The sequence below is a fragment of the Sinohyriopsis cumingii genome, chromosome 3, assembly GCF_028554795.1.
Source record: "Sinohyriopsis cumingii isolate HCF-2022 chromosome 3, ASM2855479v2, whole genome shotgun sequence".
Lineage (NCBI taxonomy): Eukaryota > Metazoa > Mollusca > Bivalvia > Unionida > Unionidae > Sinohyriopsis > Sinohyriopsis cumingii.
In genome coordinates, this window is record NC_142963.1 from 118,903,448 (window position 1) to 118,925,079 (window position 21,632).

The window sequence follows — 21,632 nt, forward strand, 5'->3', positions numbered from 1 at the left end:
GAATAGTGAAACTGTTAGAACTCCAGATGCACCTGGAATATGTCAGGCGCATAGTAAACGAACTATCAGCAGAGGCTATAGTAGAAGAAGCAAGAGTAAAGAAGGAAGAGGAGGAGAGAAGAGAGAGGGAAGAAGAGGAAAAGAAAAGAGAAGAGAGGATGTCGTTCAATATTCCCGAAACAGAGGATTGGGGTGTTGAAGCGAATCATCCTCCCTCTGCGCTCCCCAGAAGAAAGGTGAAAGAAGACTGGGGAAGAAGATGCGTGTGCGGCGCCAGGCCAGGAAGGTGCAACCATTAGATAGGTGCATCAGGAGTTCAAAAAACAGCCCTTTTCAGGGCTACCCAATACTCTAGAAAAGAAATAATGATCCATTTGCCAATGTGTGTAGGTAGAGTAATGTGAAAATAAAAAATGTGAGGGTATGTGTTTGTGTGTTTGTAAGAGCTCAGTTATGTTTGTGTGAATAGTAGATTATGGGTTTCTTAACGTATGTGAAGAGTATAGTTAGGGTTTTATTATATGAAATGAAAAAAGTAGGGGGATGTTTTCCTTCACGTCCGCGCGTTGTTGGGTCATGATCTAGGTAAGATAGATTTTATGTTTTTTAGGGGGATGTTTTCCTTCACGTTCGCGCTTTCACTATAAGAACCCACAGTGTTAGTTGTTCAAACCATTCTGCAAAGAATAAAAAGAAGATGGCGTCAAACCAAATGGACAAAATACAAAACTTACAAGACGTTTTAGACAACTTAGGAATAATGGAACAGATGCTAATAAGACTCGTTGAAGACCATTATTCCTATAGTCCCCATCGTGTAAAGATGGAAATTAACAACTTAAGAAAAGCAAAGGACAAGATTAGTGGTGTGATGAAGGAAATAAAGGAGGAGAAGGAGGATGAAGAGGAAAAGATAAGAATAAGAACATGGAACGAAAAAATTGAAAAAGAAGAAGAAAATGAGAAGAGGAAGAAAGAAGAAGAGGAGGAAGAGAAGAAAGAAGAGGAGGAGAAAAAAAAGAAGAGAAAGAGTGTTGGAGATAAAATAAGAAGTTGGTGGAGAAAAAGAAGAAATTAGAAGCAGAAGAAAACCCAAAGGCCCTTTTCAGGGCCCCATATTTCTCGAAAAGAGATAGTTTTTCCATTGCCTACCCCTTTTTTTAAAATTTAAAAAAAAAAATATCCCATGTTAAATTCCCCTTGTACGTAAAGTGACCCACGATTTATTCCCATGTTAAATTCCCCTTGTACGTAGATTGTCCCACGATTTATTCCCATGTTAATTCCCCTTGTACGTAGATTGACCCACGATTTATTCCCATGTTAATTCCCCTTGTACGTAGATTGACCCACGATTTTTCGCCATGTTAAATTTCCATTGTACGTAGATTGTCCCAAGGGGTTCTGTAATGCTAATTCCCATTGTACGTAGGGTATCCCCCTTCACTACTAGCGCGAGGGTTCGGTACCTCGGGGGGGGGATGTTGTTTAGTGGCCCCCTTAGTTTTCTACAGAGAACAGTTTCTATGTCAGCTGCTAACCTCCGCCCTTCTACCTCCATTCCTAAATATAAGTTTCGTGAAGAATTGTCCCCGCTAGACTAAGATGAAGGTGAAATACTTTGAACATTTCAGCTGCGAAAGGTAAAAAGCTGATGACGGCGCTCCCATAGCCTGGTACCTGAGTGGCAAATGCCCCTTTGTAACTATCCCATCCCCTTTCCCGCGCCGCCACGGGTCCAATAGGACTTTCTTTAGAAGCATTTTTTTAAAAATCCATTACAAAAATATGTTTCACAAAGCACAGTTACAATGCCTTAATATTTTCAACTACCTGAAATTCTGGATAGCAAACATCGTCAGTTTGAAATGCCAGGCATAGGTAGGTGTTAGTTACCATCATATATCAATTACAAGAGAACTTATCTACCAACCTGAAAGTAAGTCAAAATGCAAAACATTGCATTAAGAACAAAAATGTACTAAGAAATTTTACCAAGTCTATTATGTGATCGGTGATGGCTGTGTTTCATACTGTTACTGAAATGGCTGTCACTTGAATAATTTTTCTTCTGCAGTTCATGAACAAACATGCATCGCGCAGAAGATAATATTGGAAACATTAAAACCTACCAGAATGCTTAAACGAGGATATATATATTACAAACAAAATCAGAAATCAACATAAATGTAAGAATTCATTTCTAAAAAAAATAATGAATTAATACTGTTTATCGTTTTATCTGAACAGCAACGTAAGAGCACTACAGCATAACTAGAGACCAAATATTTCAGTGCTTCAAATAAGTTGGGAAATATTTCCAACATGTTGTACCGAATTCAAAAGTACCAGAGCCGACATTTTTAACAGCAAAATTATCAGAAATTTCTGAGAGCAGAGAGATAGGAAATGTTCCAAATAAATTATTTACCAGTGCTGCTAAGTGATATATTCATGTATGGAACGATTCCTGTAGTAATATAACAAATAAACCCGGCGACATACATGTAGCATCTATTAAATTGTACCATATTTGAAATTCCACAAAGTCAGTAATCAGCTGTTGTCAAATGTTTGGACAAGATGGAATCATTTCACAATTTTTAAATCTTGGTGTTCAACATATTCGTCGGAGTATATTCCCTGCATTCCGAACTTTGATACGAAGACTTTTTCTTTTCCAGACCAAAATAAATTTTCGAAATTTTCGTCTTTCTTCAAGAAAGAGGCAAGACGAGATAAATCCAATTCTAGGTCAGTCCTGCTATTCCCATACTGTCAAATTTCGTGACTATATCAATCGTTATTCCTTCGAACGAATATATAATTCGTCATCCAAACATTAAAATCGTTTCAGAACATCGAGTTAATGTCAAACGGATTTAGGTGAATCTTATCGGTGTATTACAACTGGACTTGCTAAATATACTCGGAGTACGTTGATGTTGGTACTTTTTAGTTCATAATTAAACAACAAATCCCAATCCGTTTGTTTTAATGGTCTTTTAATTTAGACCGTTCTTGTCACAACAGGAGTTTCTCAAGGGTCAATTTTAGAACCACTTTTCTTTCTACTGTTTATCTGACCATACCTACATGTTGATGTATGTTAATGACATAGTTGCCCAAGTTATAAGAACAAACATTAATTAAACTGAAAGCTAAATTTTAACACGTAAAACGTTTCAACTTGGTGTACCAGCATACATTCTACACAAAAGCCAAGGGTTTTTCCTCATCGACACTACTCAGAAAAAGAGAATTATTCGAACGAATATTTCTTCATATGTCGGACACGACAGGCTCGGGCAATCGAATGAATATTGCGCTCCTGAAAAAAATTAATAGTCACAGTTGACGTCTAATTATTTTATTTGAAAGAAGTAAGTATTTTAATATCAAGAACACGGATTCCTTTATACTACTGTTTACAGTTGCCTCTTTTTATTATTGTTCCAATATTTGGGAACATTGTTAATGTTATCGTGTAACTCGTGCAAAGGTGTGTGGCTGCAACTCTTCTAGAAAACTGTTCAACAACCTGTTAAACGCTGTAAAACAAAAACAATTCCAGTGGTTACCTTTTAAAGATAGAGTGTAATAGAATGAATAAATTCTCCTATACAAAGTTTAAAGCAACATGTTATGAGTAGTTTTACTCCCGTCTCCAAAGTTCATATTCGAATCAGGTGCTGGTGTACTTCAGGTAGACAAAGCATCCCAAAACGCAAGATTGGACTCTTTAGAAGGAATGTTACAGTGGTTTTTAATCTAAAAGATTTTATCTAACTCACCTAATTATATTAAATAATTAAACTCTTGCTGCTTTTAAACACAAATGTAGAGCATTTTTTAAAAACACAAAATATAATTTTCCAGTTTATTACTAACTTGCCGCATTTTATTGCCACAAGCCTTATAATTTTAGCTGAGATACTTCATATATTTTTTTTACATAAACTGAATATTGTACATGCATCTCGACAATATGCGATATGAGCCTTTGGCTCAACAGTCTAACGAAAATAAATAATGTGTATTATTATTTTTATTATTATTATTATTATAAATAGCATGTACATTGTATGAGATAGTTCAGCGTATCTTAGCAACACCTTCTTGATGACTCCAAGTATTCGAGTGGAAACATTGATGATTTTGAATTGTTCTTATCCAACACGCAGCATTTAGACATACTTTTATCTTGTTTTCCTGTGAACTTTTAGAGACTGATTAATCAGAGTAGAGCTGATCCTCCGATATATTCTTATTAAGGATCTAAATTGTTTTATACAAAATGCATGGACTTAGCTGAAGGAATTACGTAGTTTTGTACAAAATGCATGGACTTAGCTGATCATCGTGACAAGAACACTGTACATGTAATATCGGCCACGAATTAGAGGATTCTTAATTGTTGAATATATTTTCTCAGTAGTGATGACCATTTCTCACCAGTTAGACTTCCAAAAAGATATAGAAATAAAACAATTTCACAATTTCATTAAGGATTAAACGATGGTTTTGCTAATTATTCTGACCGTATGTAGAGATTAGATCACTATTACATTATTGGCTTTTTACCTAACGCTCATGTCCAACCGAAATTCTGTCCTGTGATTTGATATATTCTTGCATTAAAAGGCCTGTAAAAGTCTCTTAGTCGTTTAATTACGGAATGGGTCAGATCTGGGTGCAATCTTCCCTTATCTCTGTTCAAACAATGAATTCTAGAACTATTTGGTTGCTTTTTAAAGCAAGGGAAACCTTTCGTACTATTAAAAGAGAAGTAGCTATCATTAATAATCGGCTCTAGGTTCAGGAATTCCTGAACTAGTTTCATTTCGTAAGTTGGATCCTTGATAAGATTTTCACCGCTTACAAAGTGAATTTGTCCGATTGGAAAGTGTTCAAGCCATTTTGCAAGATGCTGTATGTAAATACCGATCTTAATGATAGGCCATGAGGTGTCGACTATTTTTGTTCGATTGTCTACAAAAGCAAGTTCTTCAAATGTCTTCACATTCGGTCGTCGGCTTGCTAGCTGGGCGTAATCCGATATGGCCCGAGTGACAGGGTCTCTTAAAACAACTATGATTTTAGTCCTTTTCGACATTTTGTATACTTTTTCAGGCACTCCGTTTGTAACAAAGTAAGATGGCGTCTTCTCAATTGTCATCTGACCATTTGTAGAGGCTGGCATGTGTTTTCTGAAATAGACGAGAAAAGAACTAAAATGTGCAAAACACGAGGCTTTATATATATATATATATATATATATATATATATATATATATATATATATATATATATATATATATATATATATATATATATCTTACTTTGTCACAAACGGAGTGCCTGAATATATATATATATATATATATATATATATATATATATATATATATATATATATATATATATATATATATATATATATATATATACATAATTAGTAAACGAACAGTTGTAAGTTGTATTTATGTAAACACAAATTATCTCTAAGGACGCACTATGATTTTTAGAATGTTTAACGCGTTTGAAATGCATTACACAATACTTATTAATTGTACATCTCTTTCTGTCGTTTTGTATGGCGATATATGTAAGTTACGCTAGCTGGTGCATTTAACAAACACTGCTAATCGATGGAGGAAGGTAGGGTAATGGTGGCTCATTTTGATGAATCAAAGTATAAAAAATTACTGTGTTCTATTTTTATCTAATTTCTCCACATAAAAAGAATATGGACTTTATGGCGTGTTTAGGCAAATGATAGGACGGTAATACAAAATGGCTAGGTTCTAAACATATCTTACGTTCAAAATCAATAATTCGTCCCAATTAGCATCTAGTCTGGAACAAAGCAGACATGTACCGGATTCTATACACTAGTTTTGGCGTAGCATTTTAAAGTTATTATTGCTATAAAATACGCCATTTGTCATTTTTTCTTTTCGTGGAAGAAGGCTATACAAGGTAAACGAATGTGTGAAAGAAAATGCATTTAGTTGCGACAGAATATTTAATCAGGAGTTTTCTTCCTCATTAATTAGTCATGATTATCGAGCAAGCTGAAATTTAGTGAATACTTAATATAATAAATTACGTTTGCCGAATGATTTTATTCTATAGAGATGAATGCTGGTTAGGATAGTTTCAAAAATTTCTATTATCAGATCCATAGAGTCAACAAGACCACGAGATTAGGTGATATTTTACTTTCAGTCGTGGCAGAGTATGTATGTATGCATGCATAAATATGTGTATGGTTGTGCCTCTTTGTGTATGTCTCCATTTGAAATACAGGGCAGATTTTCACAGTGTCTTTGTCTATACACCAAACATTTCTTCGTCGCTTCTGGGGTTAAACAAAGTAATCGGGCATATCACACTGAGATGAATTAATATAATTATCAACACTTTCCTTAAACTATCCATTCACTCCAGTTGCTTCATTGAAAGTGATTGAAGTGACATTTTTGATGATTAGAAATTATTGTTCGAAGCAAGAATATTCACATTTATATGCATACTTTATTTAAAAATATTAAAATACTTTCACTGTATTTCAATCCAAGACTAAAAGGCAAGATAATCTTTTTTACTGATGTGTATTATTAATACATATTTTGAATTATGCTTGCCTGTTGCGATTTATTTTGTTTGCATTTTGTATTTCGAGTGCAATTAAAAAGAATATTACAGTAAGAATTCATCCAGTGAAGTTTTGCATTTTTGAAAATTCGATAGAAATTATTTATGGGGTCAAAAATGAGATGTTGAAAACTTAAAGGTTATTAAATAAATGCAAAACTAACACCTTTTACTTTTAAATCAGATTCAACTCTCACGTGCTTTATACGTGTTCGCCCAATTGTGTGTAAATCCCTATGTAGTTAAGCATGTCTACTTGTAATGTTTATTCATAGTAAAAGCTCCTTATTTCGTGCACATAATACGGAATATCCTGCTATCTTTTCCTTTAGTACTGGTTCAAGATGAATACCCATTCAGCACAAGCCAATATTTGTTTGAGATAAGATATTATAGTGTCCCTATATCTTTATAGTGTCCTTATATTATTTCAATGTCCCTATATTTATGTGTATAGTCTGAAACTGTAGGAAGACACAATTCAGTCTGGGTACTGAATGCAAACATTGCATCATCTCTCTCTCTCTCTCTGGGACGCGGCTCTTTCAGAGTAGTTCTCTGAACGTATGGTTTATGATTTAGATCCCTGCTACATACGTACATGTGTCAAGATAATTAAGGCCCTACTCTATTGATCAACAGCCAAATAAACGCAGTGTATATTTCATTTTAAAGTTGAGTTTCAAACTGTTACTCAGCTTTCATTGCTCGAGCTTTCATAAGTCGGTGCATTTAAATCGTTCATTCTGACAGGTGTGCAATTAAAACAAAATGTGGCTCAGTCTCTAGCAACAATCTTTGATTACTTTTGCCTGTAAACCTAGCAAGCTTTCAAATTTATAAATGCTTCCTTCGAGGTCATTAAAGAAAAGCACAACCATTAAATTTTTTTTTAAATCCGACCATTCTCCAACTTGTGTAAGTCTTAAAATCTTGCGATTCTCTTACTCTCTGGTTGACCGCTTACATGTCGCAAAGGAACTAAATTCGGCGTTTTTTATTGCATATGTAAATAACATTTTTAAGATAACTCTTATGTAATACCAGGGCCGGCGCCAGACCCGGCCAGACTATCTGGCGCCCCTGGCAAGGTTAGATTCTGGCGCCCCCCCCCCCGGAAAATATCAATTTCCAAATTTATAAACAATAAAAAAAAATAATTAAAAATGCGCCCCCTGAAATCAGCGCCCTAGGCGGCTGCCTAGTTTGCCTATATGGTAGCGCCGGCCCTGTGTAAATACCTCGATGAGAATCAAGTTCATGGAATCGGCTGGAGTGGCACTGGATTTTCATGTCCAGTCAACGTGAGAGTAATCAAAATGGGATATGATTTAGTCTATAAAGTACCTGATACAAAGCAAGATAGAACAGATGTTGTTGGTAACTGTATTCTCAGGACTATTGAACCTTGCAAGCGAATCATACTTGACAATCTATTCCGGATAATCTGTTATAGGGAAAATCTGAATATGACACCGTCTGAACAGACCTTATAATGGATAAAGCAAAGGGATGTTCAATCCTGTTTATTAAAATAAATATTGCTTTTCATTATCAGACAAAACTACGTCTGTATATTGCTTGTTTGTGGTTTACAACGAGATGTCACGGAATCTTCCTCTCTCCTAAATCTTTCGATGAAGCTGTAAAGTAGAAATCGATGGAATTCTTGAAGGTCGACCGTTGAGATTGGTAACGGCTATTCAGGATCATTACTCTTCGTTACGCTTCCATTTATCGCAATCATCGTAAAATTAGTCTCAATCAATCGGAAGAAATTCATTTCAAGCGAGAATAATTTATATTCAAGTTTTGTAATGACTTTTAATAACAGTACAATCGGCCAAACAATATATTATGAATGCAGATCCGTGATTCATAAAGTTTTTCAATCACCTTATTTTCTTGTGAAAAAAGTCCTTCGTAATAAATAAGGGCGTTTTCCCTTCTAACATTGAAATTGTTATGACCGTTTAAATAAATTATCTTGCTAATTATCTAATAATAAAATTACGTAAAGCACAATTTTCATATCATGTTTAGAAAAATTTCTGAAATAGGCGTGTGTTTCTGAAATAGTTGTGTGAGGTTTATATCTACTTAAATGCACACAGTGGAGAATTATAAATGTCCCTTATAACTACCGTGGCGGCAGACGAAAACTGCATTGCTACCATAATATTGGAAATGTCACCAAATTGATCAGAAAGTATCTTTTCTTTTTATTCCAGTCAAAAGTAATGGTCAAGAAAAACGGAACCAAAGGGTACATGTTAGTTCATCTCCTTTCATTGTGATGGCAGAGATGCGAGCTATATATGTGGTACATCTATGAATAGGACACAAAAATGAAATTCTAAGGGCAAACAAAACTAGTATAGAGGCCCCGAAGAAAGTATTTGAAAAATCTGGCTATGCTACACCTAAATGTCATCGATCGCTCAATTTTTGAAGTAACAATATATAATTAGCAGATATGATTTTCCTCTGCGGGGTAATATTCAGCTTAGTTTACACCAAAATCTTAAATTATGAAATTGATTAATGATCGCCTTTTAATTGGTAAACAGCTGCAAAATATCCATTTCACGACACTTAACAATTTTTAATATTCTAAATAAATGAACTAGTATCAGATCTCATTTTTTAACTATTTCACATCTCGAGAGAATGTGTAAGTTTCGGCATGGTTTAGTATAACTTCTTACTTTAACTGCTGCATTTTTATTTTAGGAATTACAGTAAACATGGATGAATTAATATTATAGTAGGAGTTAACAGAAGTGTTGTTTAATGTGTTCGAAGGCCCGGGTTTTTAATAATGTTTTACAGAAGAGTTCGACGCGTAATAATTGGTGAAATCACATTTCCTCGCGTTTTGGAAATAAAGCAAATTTTAATAACATTTGCTCTCTCCGTATATAATTAGATATCATTTATACAAAAAAAGCTAAATCAGATATATTTATACTAATTAATCCTGAAGTATAGTTAACCATTACAAAAGAGTTTATATTACCATGGTACTTAAAAAATTAAATTTACATAAAAAATATCTTCATACAATAAACCTTAGTGTGTAAAAATAAGAGAACAAAGAATTGCATCTTCAAACAATGATCACGAGAAATGATTTAATAGGAAAATTGTCTACATCATATCAGTTCTCACAATATTACGTTACTCGTGACAATGACGTGGTGAAAATTCAGTCTTATGAAAGATGGATTATTTTATGTTCTTATGTTCGTATTGACATGAATTACTGCGCATACTGTTTTACATTTATGGGAAAAATCACAGCCATTTCTTATGATGCTTCTATTACATTAGCAGAGAGTAATAACCTTTCATTTATCAGCGGATATAACGTTCTTTAACTTTGTAAAATTAAGTATTTAATGGTGGAACTACCACATGAGGGATGTTTCAACTATGTGACTGGTACACGAAAACGTATTGGAAAAGAAAATATTATCTGAGTAATTATTCGAAATGGGGAATGCGTTGACTAAAATCAAATAAGTGCCATCAGAGAGAAATGAGTTTTTAATAAAGACTTCTTGGTTGATTGAAATTACTGACTTTGCAACAAACCTGATATCAGGAATCTTTGGAATCTTGTGAACATCGTATGAAATGCATATAAGAGAACCAAAACATACCAATATATAATGTACTTAGTTTATACATTCAGTGTTTGCTACTGATGTTGTTTGCGAACTACTTTTATATACAATTGTGAAACAGTTTCAATGGTAATTATTACAGTCTGTTTCTTTCATTCTGGAAGCACATACGTACTTGTCTTAGTTTTCAATTTGTACGCCTCATACCCCAGTGTAAGAAAGCCGTAAATCTCGACTGTGATAGATTCTTAGTTATATGAATAAAGTAATGTAGACTTGTTCACATTTTCTTTCTACAGTATCCATATTTCTTTGTTGCCAAATGTTCCGTATTTCTTGACGAACTTTAAAAATACTATTTTGGATAGTTTTCCCAAGGAATGAATTTATAGTGTCAGTATAATCGTTTTTATTGTCGGTGATGATGGTGATGACGATGGTGATGTCGAAAACCTGCTCATTTGATATATCTTGCAGTACTTCAACAACACGCCTTTAAGTGCACACGTAAGAAATCCGACACAGCCTATAATGTTATTGCTTTTATTCCAGAGGCCAATGTTCATCAGTCATTTCTGAAATGTCATACGGCATGTTTGAGGAAGCATGAGCCATACGAAACAAATGGCAAGTATTGGAAACAGAGACAAACAATTTTAATATATGCTGAGTTAGTTCTAATGGATAATACACTAATGCTGTCCATGTTTACAAATCGGTATGATTTCTTATAGTCCTGATATTTGAAATTCGTTACTGTAACACAAGGTATTAAAATTAATGTTGAGCCCTAAATTCCTGAAAACAGAGTTCATTTAATTGTGGGGAGCCTCACAAACAACAAAATGAACTCAGTAAACACGACAGCAACATTTGTGAAACTTTCATTTTGCATAAGCGGAAAGGCAGGTACATGAAATCATGCAGTAAATAGGCAGACGGAAATTTGGGACTGACGGAATTTATAAATAAGCCTAATGCAGTTTGTGCTACTTGTAAAATTAAATTTACAGATATGCTGATGGCAAATGTCACTCTTTGAGATACAAACTCGCTTTTAAAAGTCTATAAAGTCCCAATCCTTTTCCATTCTAATATCCTGATCCCTTGGGTAGGAACAGAGGAAGGTGTGGAAAGAGATCGGGAGGATCTACAGAGCAACGTAACAGTGCTGGTTGTGTTGGCTGTCCATAAGTAAAAATGATTTATTACAAAAGAAAAACTCGTTAAATGTTAATCTTAACTGTATAAAACTAAAGCATTGTTCCAAAACATCTGCACAGTAAAACGTCATACATTAAACATAGGGAGTCATTACACTTCCAATAGTTAAGGAAAAACAAATTTTCATCAAAATATAGACCTACAATTGTATCACAATACATGAATGAATAATGTAAAGTTGGTAGGTGGTAGACAGAATAATAAAGATGGCTATGTCAGTGACAGTTTAAGTGATACATGATTTGGTTATCTTCTACCTAAAAATGGTATAGTGCGATCTCATATCCCGCTTGCAGGCAGGATGATGTAGTATAGCCGTAATGACTAAAAGTCGATTAATGGAGGTAAGTTTTCGGCATTGGGATTCATTCCATGTTGATGCCCCAGCTAAAAACGTTTTGGACCTTTTAAAATAGTGCGGTTTATATGACAAGTATGACTTTGGAAATTGAGGATATTAATATTTTTGCCTTTAAGTTTGATCTACACGGTGTTAGGAAACCTAAACTCAATCGGTGCCGTATAGCCCTATGCATACATACTTCAGTATAGTGTTTTGACTTGACCTTTATCCCTAATCCGCGGATTAATATTTACTGTTCCTGCTAGATCAACTTAGATAGACCATAATTGATGCTGTTGTTGTTGTTGTTGTAAGGTTTAACGCCATTTTTCAGCACACGATAGTATATTCATGGCGGCCAGTATTAATGATGGAGGAAGAACCCGGGAAATCCCCAGAAAGAACCACCGACCCTCGAGAAGCTACTGGCAAGCTTTCTCACATACCCACATTGGCCGAATTCGAGACTCGAACCCACGCACACAGAGGTGATAAGGCAGTGATCTGTAACGGAGAGCGCTTTAGTCCACTCGGCCACTCGGGGCCCCACAATATTTGAAACCATATATATATATATATATATATATATATATATATATATATATATATATATATATATATATATATATATATATATATATATATATATATATATATATAACAATAAGTCTGTTTCAGATATACCTCTATCAAGGTGAACTAGCAGGAACAAGTTTGTGTGAATGACGATTAAAGTTTGTTTCACTGGCTATCGAGTTTAATTATGGAGAAAATAACATGAGCTAGTGCTCAGCTACATTACGCTTGACAACAATATGATCACAGAAGAGAAAATTGACAATTTACGCCACAGACGTGTACCTAATGCGATTGAGACTATTGTAAGGAAACACGTCTTAAATTTGCACCTTGTCGTTTCATTCATGATCATGACTGAACATCTCTCCATGCTATGTTTTCTGAAGGTAGAGTAATATTAATTCAGCTGCAATACAAACTTTCTCTCACTCGCATTTTGAACTTTTTTGTTAATTCACAAGTTCATATTGTGATAGTTTTAAGTGTAATTGACGCCCACATGAATGCATAAATCTACAAAATATAAGTATATTCAAACTTCATCAGATACTAGAAAGACAAAGCAAATGGCATTTAATTAAAATTCCAAATATTAAAATGTTCAACTAAGAGCCAGTTGTGTTGATCATTTGAGTGACATCTATTCTTCACAATTTGATTACGCCTCATTAATCACCGCTCTCTAATGTGTGTGTTTGATGGAGGGATGAGTTCGATTATCAAATCAATTCTAGTCTGAGACATACTAATATAGAAAAATCAAATTTGGAGCAAATAAAACAAATCAAAGTAACAATGTCTGAAATCATGGAACAGAGTTGTACAAGTAGGAGCTTGTTGTTGTTGTTGTGGGGTTTAACGCCATTTTTCAGCACACGATAGGCTATACATGGCGGCCAGTATTAATGGTGGAGGAAGAACCCGGAAAAAAACAGGAAAGAACCACCGACCCACGAGAAGCTACTGGCAAGCTTTCTCACATACCCACATTGGTTGAAGTCCGAGACTCGAACCGCTGCAGACAGAGGTGAGATGGCAGTGATCCGTAACGAAGAGCGCTTTAAACCACTCGGCCACTCGGGGCCCCTACAAGTAGGAGCAGAAGTATATATAAGTCTTGTCCCAATAAAAGCTTACTGTCTGATCTATTAGACTACTGCGTACTCTATTTTGTTTTCTAGCGCGATACGCATAAGTGTAAGAACGACCATAAAATCGAGACATTGTTCATTTGATCCACAGACTTTACCCAGTTAAGTGACGTTAGTTTTTCCTAATCTTGCATATCAACACTTCCTGTATCGCTAAGTTGTGATTATTGTGGAGTATGATGTCTTAAGAACTCACGGTACTACTTCAGTTTCCATAGTAAACCTATGCAAACACCATGATATTAAAGATTCAATAAGTTGAAATATCTGAGTGTTCGTGATCAAACCAATATTTATTAGTATAGGTGAATCCTGGATGACACATCCTGTGCAGAGGAAAGGATATGAACCGCGGCATTTACTGGACCTACATGCGTTTGAAACACATGCTTTCAATTCCGCACCAAAGAGTTAGGTGATAATTTCAGTAACGAGTGTTCCAAACCCAAAACTTTTATAGGACTGAAATTCCATCAATAAAACAATGTCTGTCTATTGTTTTGTTAGTTACAGCTACGATAAGCTCTCAAAAGATTTTCTTTACTAAAATCTATCTTTCACTATCAACCAATCCTGGCTAGCCAAAACCCATACTCTATTTATCTTCGCCCATTTCCAGACTGGTTCCCATTTTCCCATACAATTAGTACCATGTGTCCTTAAATTTACCATCTGGTGACCATGTAATATCTTCAGAATGTACAGAAATATCATATCGGTTGTATTATTGTTTTTAAATATTTCGCATTTTCAAACATTTCATATTCAAAGTACGACAGTACCTAGTAGTTTTAAAGTAAACTCGCTAGGATTTTCGGCCTGGTGTCAGGATAATGTTATTGGGTGGGACATCATGCAACATGATTCCAGTGCTAGGCATCGTTATAAACTGCCACACTGCAGACGTCTTAGCGATATAACTGACACTTTTTCAAAGTTACGTTAAAAATCCAAATCATACACTCTTACGCCCGACCGAACTGGACAACTGAACTTGAACAGAGAAACCTACAAAACGTATGTTCTTTCAAATTTAATCGAATACAAGGCAGGCAGAGCTAATGACATTTGACCAAGCAATTTAATTTTACAATGTACAACGAATTTTTTGTCTTGAGCCTCTTCTTGGCAATTATCATCTTCTTATGCCCATATTCACCCGTCGTTTGTCAACTTGTCTGCTCTTATTGTATTATGAATGATTATTTCATCAGGTGACTTCGACATTGAGGTGTATTGTGGGACTATGTTACATTGGAAACTATGGGATTGGGAAATTAAAAAAGAGAATGACTGGTTAAAGACATTAGCTGACGATGTCCAATGCCCAATTGTGTGTGTGTGTGTGTGTGTGTGTGTGTGAGTGTGTTCTGCAATTAAAACTAAAATGGGAGACTTTATAAAAGAAATACACCAACGTAACTTTGCAATAAATATTCTGATTGGATGGGGATACAATACAAATGCTTCCTCACATAAAAGTTATTATTTGTCTTCAAGTTTGAATATTTTCCGCTAAATGGATTATCAATTGACCTAGATGTCTCGAACTGTACAGGAATTACTGGTGACGAGGTTCATATAATGAAACGCATCACACCGATGTGAACAGAATAATCGCTTAACTGTGTATTTTTAAATCTGTAGTTTCAATCTATTATATTGATTGCAACTCAAAAGGGTTAAGATTTATCTCAGTATACATTGTTAAAGGAAGGAAATGAGAAATATATAAATCAAATGATCAAAAAGTTTTAAGTAGACTCACTGATTTAGGGACAAAAGCGTTTTGAGTAATAGTAAGGTTGTTCAATTTATAAAATAAATTTATGGCAAGCAGGTTTAAATACGATTGCTTCACTGTGATATAAAGGAATCTTTTCTTCATCCAGACAAAACTAGGTTATACAACGTTAAGATATTTTTTTTATGTCTGTCAAGGTTCATGGTTCAATCGGCTGGCAGATGCGATAACGTGAGATCTGCGCGAGTTACTAGGTTGGACAATGCTGTCTCTTGATTCTTAATCAAATCAATGCGAATACAATTTTGCTCTGTCATATAATTTTCTCAGTACCGGTTTAGGTAAAGGCACAAACTCGATTTCAAAATTCAACAGTCTTTGCATCTTTCAAAAATATAAAATTAAAAAATGGAAACAGTTACTTCCTTCAACACCTCTATTTGTTCAGGGATTGGTTAAGTAGCAGAAATTTTAATTGCATCTGTATTAATTGTGTAAAGCACCTGCATGAACTAACAACTTAATTCAGATCCCACACTAAAATGTGATATTTGCGTCTGATGCTGCAATAATATATCACATTAAAAACATCCACTCAATGTAGAATAATAAATAAATAAATAAATAAATAAATAAATAAATAAATACAAAATAAATAAATACAAACCTGTACCAGTCAAATCCTTTTTCATAATTTCGATCAAAGAAGTGGGGTTCGGGACCAGTGGCCCTAACCTTTGGATGTAGGCGAAGGTATTCCAATAAGGCCCGTGTTCCTCCCTTTTTGACACCTATGATTATTGCATCAGGTAGATTCCGCGTGACGTTTGGACCCTTAGTTGAACCCTTATTGATACCATAGTTACTTTCGTCACTCTTTCCCCCGTAATAATGATGTTCTTCTTTCAGATTCATATCTTCTTCTCCAGGCTTTAATTCATCTGTCCAGGAAAATTTCGAAGAAGAATTTTCATTGGAGATAACTTCTAGATGGGTATCAATGTGTTTATTTTGCTTCACATGTGTTAAACTTTGTAATATTTGGCTATGCTTGGTTGAAATAACAAAATCAGAAATATTTGACTTATTGTTGATATCCAAGGGGTCCAAGTCAGAATCTTCCAAACTTTGAACTGAGATAACCGAACAAGTTTTGAGATGTACTCCTAGAAGGATGGAATACATGACAATGACCAAGCTTGTAGACATAATGACAGCTACAAATTCACACTTCCTCTTGTTACGGCAAAATATATTTGCTTGACATCCTCTAAGCATGCAATCTTTAAGAATTAAGAATGATCAAACAGATAGACGTTCTTTGATTCATGGTCCTAGGGCCACTGGATTCCTTTCATCCCGTTTGCAACTCACATAGTACCTGTGAAACCAGCTAGATAGATTATTACCAGCGAATCAATTATATCTATTAAGCTGGTAGCCAATCCCGTTATGTACAAACTTATAGCAATATCCTTAATGAATGAAAACAACACAATCCATCCTTTAAACAGCAATCTTGAAAGGATACATAGGAAAATTGCGATTTCTCTTAACCGTCATTTTTTTTATTCTGTAAATAGCATGCCATAGGCCATGTAACTCTGACTTCCAATTGGTCCGTGGATTGGCTCGCGCCAAAGAGAAGGCGGTATCGTCTGCTGTTGTTGACAGCTTGGAGGAATAAAGCAAATACTCAGACATTGATGGTATAGGCGAATCATGTTACATGTTATTTCAATCGGAACAAATTGATCTTTTGTCGCTCAAGATTTATGTGGTGTAATAGACTGCTGTACCCAATCACCGTTTAATGAGGCATTTAAAATACTTGGATCTGACGAAGTTTAATGCGTGCTTGCATTGACTTACAAAAAGTTGAATGATTTGTGCCACGATAAACATTGTACCCTAAACAAGTCTTTTAAATAGCTGTAATAAACGACAGTGCCTTTCAAGAACTAAATCCTTTGTTTACTTTCTTGGTGCCTGATAGCCCATATAGTGACTTCAATAAAGGTAACCAGCAAACTTATTACGGGGAATGTTGTAGTATCTTTAGATAGGGGAAAATAACAATTGTTTTAAACTATTTCGGGAGGTTTATGCGCATTAAATTTACATTCCATTCTAAAGTTATTTAAGAACAATACATATGACTAATACGATATATACGTTAGTTTCTGTGTTTAACAACTGCAATATAAAAGTTTGGTTCAGAAGAAGAAACTTATTGACACGACTGTAAAGACGGGTATACATGTACCAGTGACGGTATCGCTTATGGTAAAGGCAGTAGTTAACTGGAAATGACGTCAGTAGCAAAACATTTAGTCATTCTACTAAGAGGTGTTCTAATAATTAAAACAACGTGCTTTACATAGTTATTTTCTTTAATGGATGTGTGTATTTATTATTACCTCTGCTCCCTAGACCCATTTTTGTGGGTGAGAAAAAAATAAGGGCCTTGGCATAAATTCTGTTTCTTTTTAATCAGTCGTGATTCCCATGTAACTTTGAAGCAAGCTTACCATCGGTTACCTATCACAATACGGTAGCCTATCACAATAATGAAACCCCCAATTTTCATGCCACTTTCCTCCCCCATCATTTCTGTGATTTTGTACAACCATTGTATCACAAAATGACCAATGAAATGCAGTGATTTTCTTTCTTTAAAAAAAAAGTGCACACGTCGAGCGGTAAATATAAATTGTTCTAGATTGTCTATCTTAAATGCATTGTCGGTGAAATAAGTTTCAGTTCTTGCATTTGCTTTTGGAAATAATGCATGTTATGAAAATTGTTTAATCTCTGTCACGCACTGGGTTCTTGGATTGAATAACAAGAATTTTGCGCTAGTGCCGCAAGACACCTGCACTAAAGTGGATAGATACAGAACGTGTTATTCATGCCAGAAACTGCTTCCATATGCTTAATAGTTAATTTTCGGCAAAGAAAAGTGGTAAAGATACGCCCCTTCAAGAAATGACGTTAGATAACACTGTTATACTCCTAGCAGCAGGGAGGGCGAACAGACCGAAACTAAAAGTAGAATAAATAGATAAAAACAGTTTCACAAATACAGGAGGGCCAAACACACAAAAACAGGTTCCCTGGCGATACTAGCATCGCTCGCGGGGTCCGTCATTGAAAAATCCATGATCGGTCCGGCCCCCCGCTGTGAGAAATGCTTCGACGCCAAGGAAACATTTTCATGTTAACCATACAATGTATCAAGTCCGATACGGTATCGTGTCCGCGGGTCGTGTAAATTTATTGTCACAAATCCATGCGGGGTTCTTTGAGCGCGACTAAAGAAATTCTTAAACTTATTAATATCCATATCGCCGCTACACCAGGTTTGATGAATATTTCTCAGCGTGTGAACATCAACTCCATTAAACACCGCAAGAAGATTACAGTTATCCCTGATTACTTTTGGTATTTGTGTATAACGCTGAGTAACATAAATGACATCGGTGTTTTTATGACGACCTCGGGAAAATATTCTTGCAGGATTTTTTTGCTTGTCCAGCATCACATCATCATACACTACTAGGTTATTTATTTCCCCGTTAAGGTCTTCAACGCTGGGAGCTTCTTCGATATCAGTGATAAATTCAACTACTTCCTCGCCGTCTTCACTCAGTGCTTTTGCACTCTCATTAAAATCTTTTATAACATCATAGCATCGCTGATCATCTACAGATGGTGCTACCAAATACAGCTTATCCCATTTCATCCACTTCATTATCATGTTCAGTAGCAGTTGCGTTTTACCTGATCCTGACGGTCCTATGATGATCATTCTGATAGAATTTGGTAGCACGGAATTATGCTTGACTGGTTCTTTCCTTCGCGTCGCAGAAAAATCAGTGATCTCCATTTGTATATAAAGAATAATAATTATGGATTTATATTGTGTAAAGTGTAAGGCACGAACCCCTACAAACGACATAACAACCATTACAACAAAAAATAACAGACAAGCACTCTCTGGTAAGTGTGTGCGATGTGGCACAAAAAAATTTAGATTTCAAAAAAAAAGCCTGACAAAGTCAGCGGAGGTGACATTGCAGCAACCTTCGGACGACTTCCAGGTACCCCTTGGGCTAAATATCCCGGAGAAAAGCATCTCCCAGGATACAATTACTGCGGTCCAGGGACCCGACTAGATATCAGACTTGATGAACAGTCTAAACCAAAACCGGGAGAGTATCCGATAAACGCTATCGACGCAGCGTGTCACATACATGATGTTGCTTATCGAAGTAAAGATCTACAAGACAGGCATATCGCGGATGTGAAATTAATTCATGCACTAAGCTCCATAAAAAATAAATCATTTAAGGAGTCACTCGCTAATTGGTTAGTAAGATCAGCGATGAAATCTAAATTAGTATTAGGCGCTGGATAATTAAATAAAAATGGAAGCGATTTATTATTCCCCAATCGGATACTGGAGAGGTAACTCAGCAATTAATAAACTCGCCAGCGCAGCAAAAGTAACACGCAAGGTTGCCAAAAATTGGCTATCAAAACAAGCAATATGGCAAATCTACCTACCACCACCTCGACAAATCAATTTTGCACATTTTGATGTTAGTACCCCCAATGAAGTTCATCAGGCTGACATACTATTTCTGCCTCATGATACTGTCCGTAGAAAAACATACAAATACGCGCTAACAGTAGTTGATGTTGCTAGTAGATACAAAGAAGCAGAACCGTTAGCGACTAAAACAGCCGCTGAAGTTGCCTCTGCGTTTAAACGAATTTATCAGCGAGGACCTCTAAGCTGGCCCCGATTATTACAAGTTGATCCTGGTAAAGAATTTCAGGGCGCGGTATCATCACTGACAAAGCAGCATAACGTTATCATACGACGAGGGCATACTGAAATTCATCGGGATCAGGCAATTGTTGAGCGATTTAACCGAACACTCGCTGAGAGATTATTCGGATACCAGTACGCGAGGGAATTCATTTACGATACGAGATCTCGTGAATGGGTTGCAAGACTGCCAAACGTGATAGCCGCGCTGAATAATGAAATTACCAGAACAACAAACATGAGACCTGTAAATGCAATCACAAAAAAATATATACCCGGCGTCGAACGTGGACATATTTCAACGCAGCCAGGGACGCTAGCGTTCCCACTGCTGGGTAATGTCACCGTTAGGTATTTATACGAACCAGGCGAACTAGAAGGAGGAAAAAAAAGAGCAACCGATCCCACATGGAGTGTTACTACACATAAGATATCCAGCATAACAAGATCAACTGGGAGAAACGCAATCTACAGATTAGATTCGACTGCTCCTCAGCGTGGATTCACACGCGAGCAACTTCAGGTGATTCCCACGGATACACAATTACCACCCCGATCACTTAAATAACTGCAGCAACACCTCTGCGTCGGTTACACTCAAGACAGGTCAGCATTACATTTTCACGCGTATGACCGCGACTGCTATCTATTCTATCTACGGTAAATTGTCTTGGGTCGTTTTTCGAATACTGCCACAGCAATAAACAATTACAACTCGCACACCGATTATTCTGCTGTTGTTGTAATTGTATAATGAGTGTTTCGTCGAGATCAAACTCTCTACCATTTTTTTTGTCGCTCTGTTTGTAACCGGCTAATTTCTTTCTTATTGTATCATCAGCGATTGATCTGTTGATGCTGTCGTTGACAACATCATCTAATACAATTCTTTGTAACTGAGCTATCCTTCTTACTCTTGACACGGCTAAATAAACTAAATTTGACCACTCGATGCGATCATCAACAATCCAAACTGTTGTATCTGAAATAGTTAGTCCCTGCGAACTGTGGATGGTCATAGCGTATCCTAGCGTCCACGGGGATTTGCTCATTTTCAGTGCCTGTTCGACAGCATCAACATCAACTGTGACAATATCATTTAATACTAAATTTTGTTTTTCCGATTTTCCTGGAATATCAACATCAATATTCTGCAATCGCGTATCAGCTGGTCTATAACACAACGGCACTGGCAACATGGGAAATTTCTTCTGATGTAACTGAAATAACCGCTGCTAAAGTGTGTCCCTGACTATCTTTCTACTTGCAACAATTAAATCATCTGGTTTCCACGTTTCCCAAAAGTCGCTCAGCGAAGTCTCTGGAATTATTTCACGCATTATCTCACACTGGACTTTATTGGTTTGTAGCCTGATCAACGCCTTAAACTCTTTCAGCGTTTCATCGAGTGATCTGTGATCGTTAGTTATTTCCTCATAATAATCTACAAAAGTTTTCAGCCACG

General features: G+C 35.8%; 1 protein-coding gene across 1 annotated transcript; it reads right to left on the reverse strand.

Moving 5' to 3' along the window:
- Positions 1–3,354: 3,354 nt before the first annotated feature.
- LOC149803686 (heparan sulfate glucosamine 3-O-sulfotransferase 6-like) lies at positions 3,355–16,863 on the reverse strand. Its single transcript, XM_089953471.1, has 2 exons — positions 15,998–16,863; positions 3,355–5,210 (listed from the first exon to the last, which is right to left on the reverse strand). The coding sequence occupies exons 1-2, from the start codon at positions 16,606–16,608 to the stop codon at positions 4,592–4,594; spliced, it is 1,230 nt and encodes a 409-aa protein (XP_089809597.1). The 5' UTR covers positions 16,609–16,863; the 3' UTR covers positions 3,355–4,591.
- Between the last annotated feature and the right edge of the window lie 4,769 nt (positions 16,864–21,632).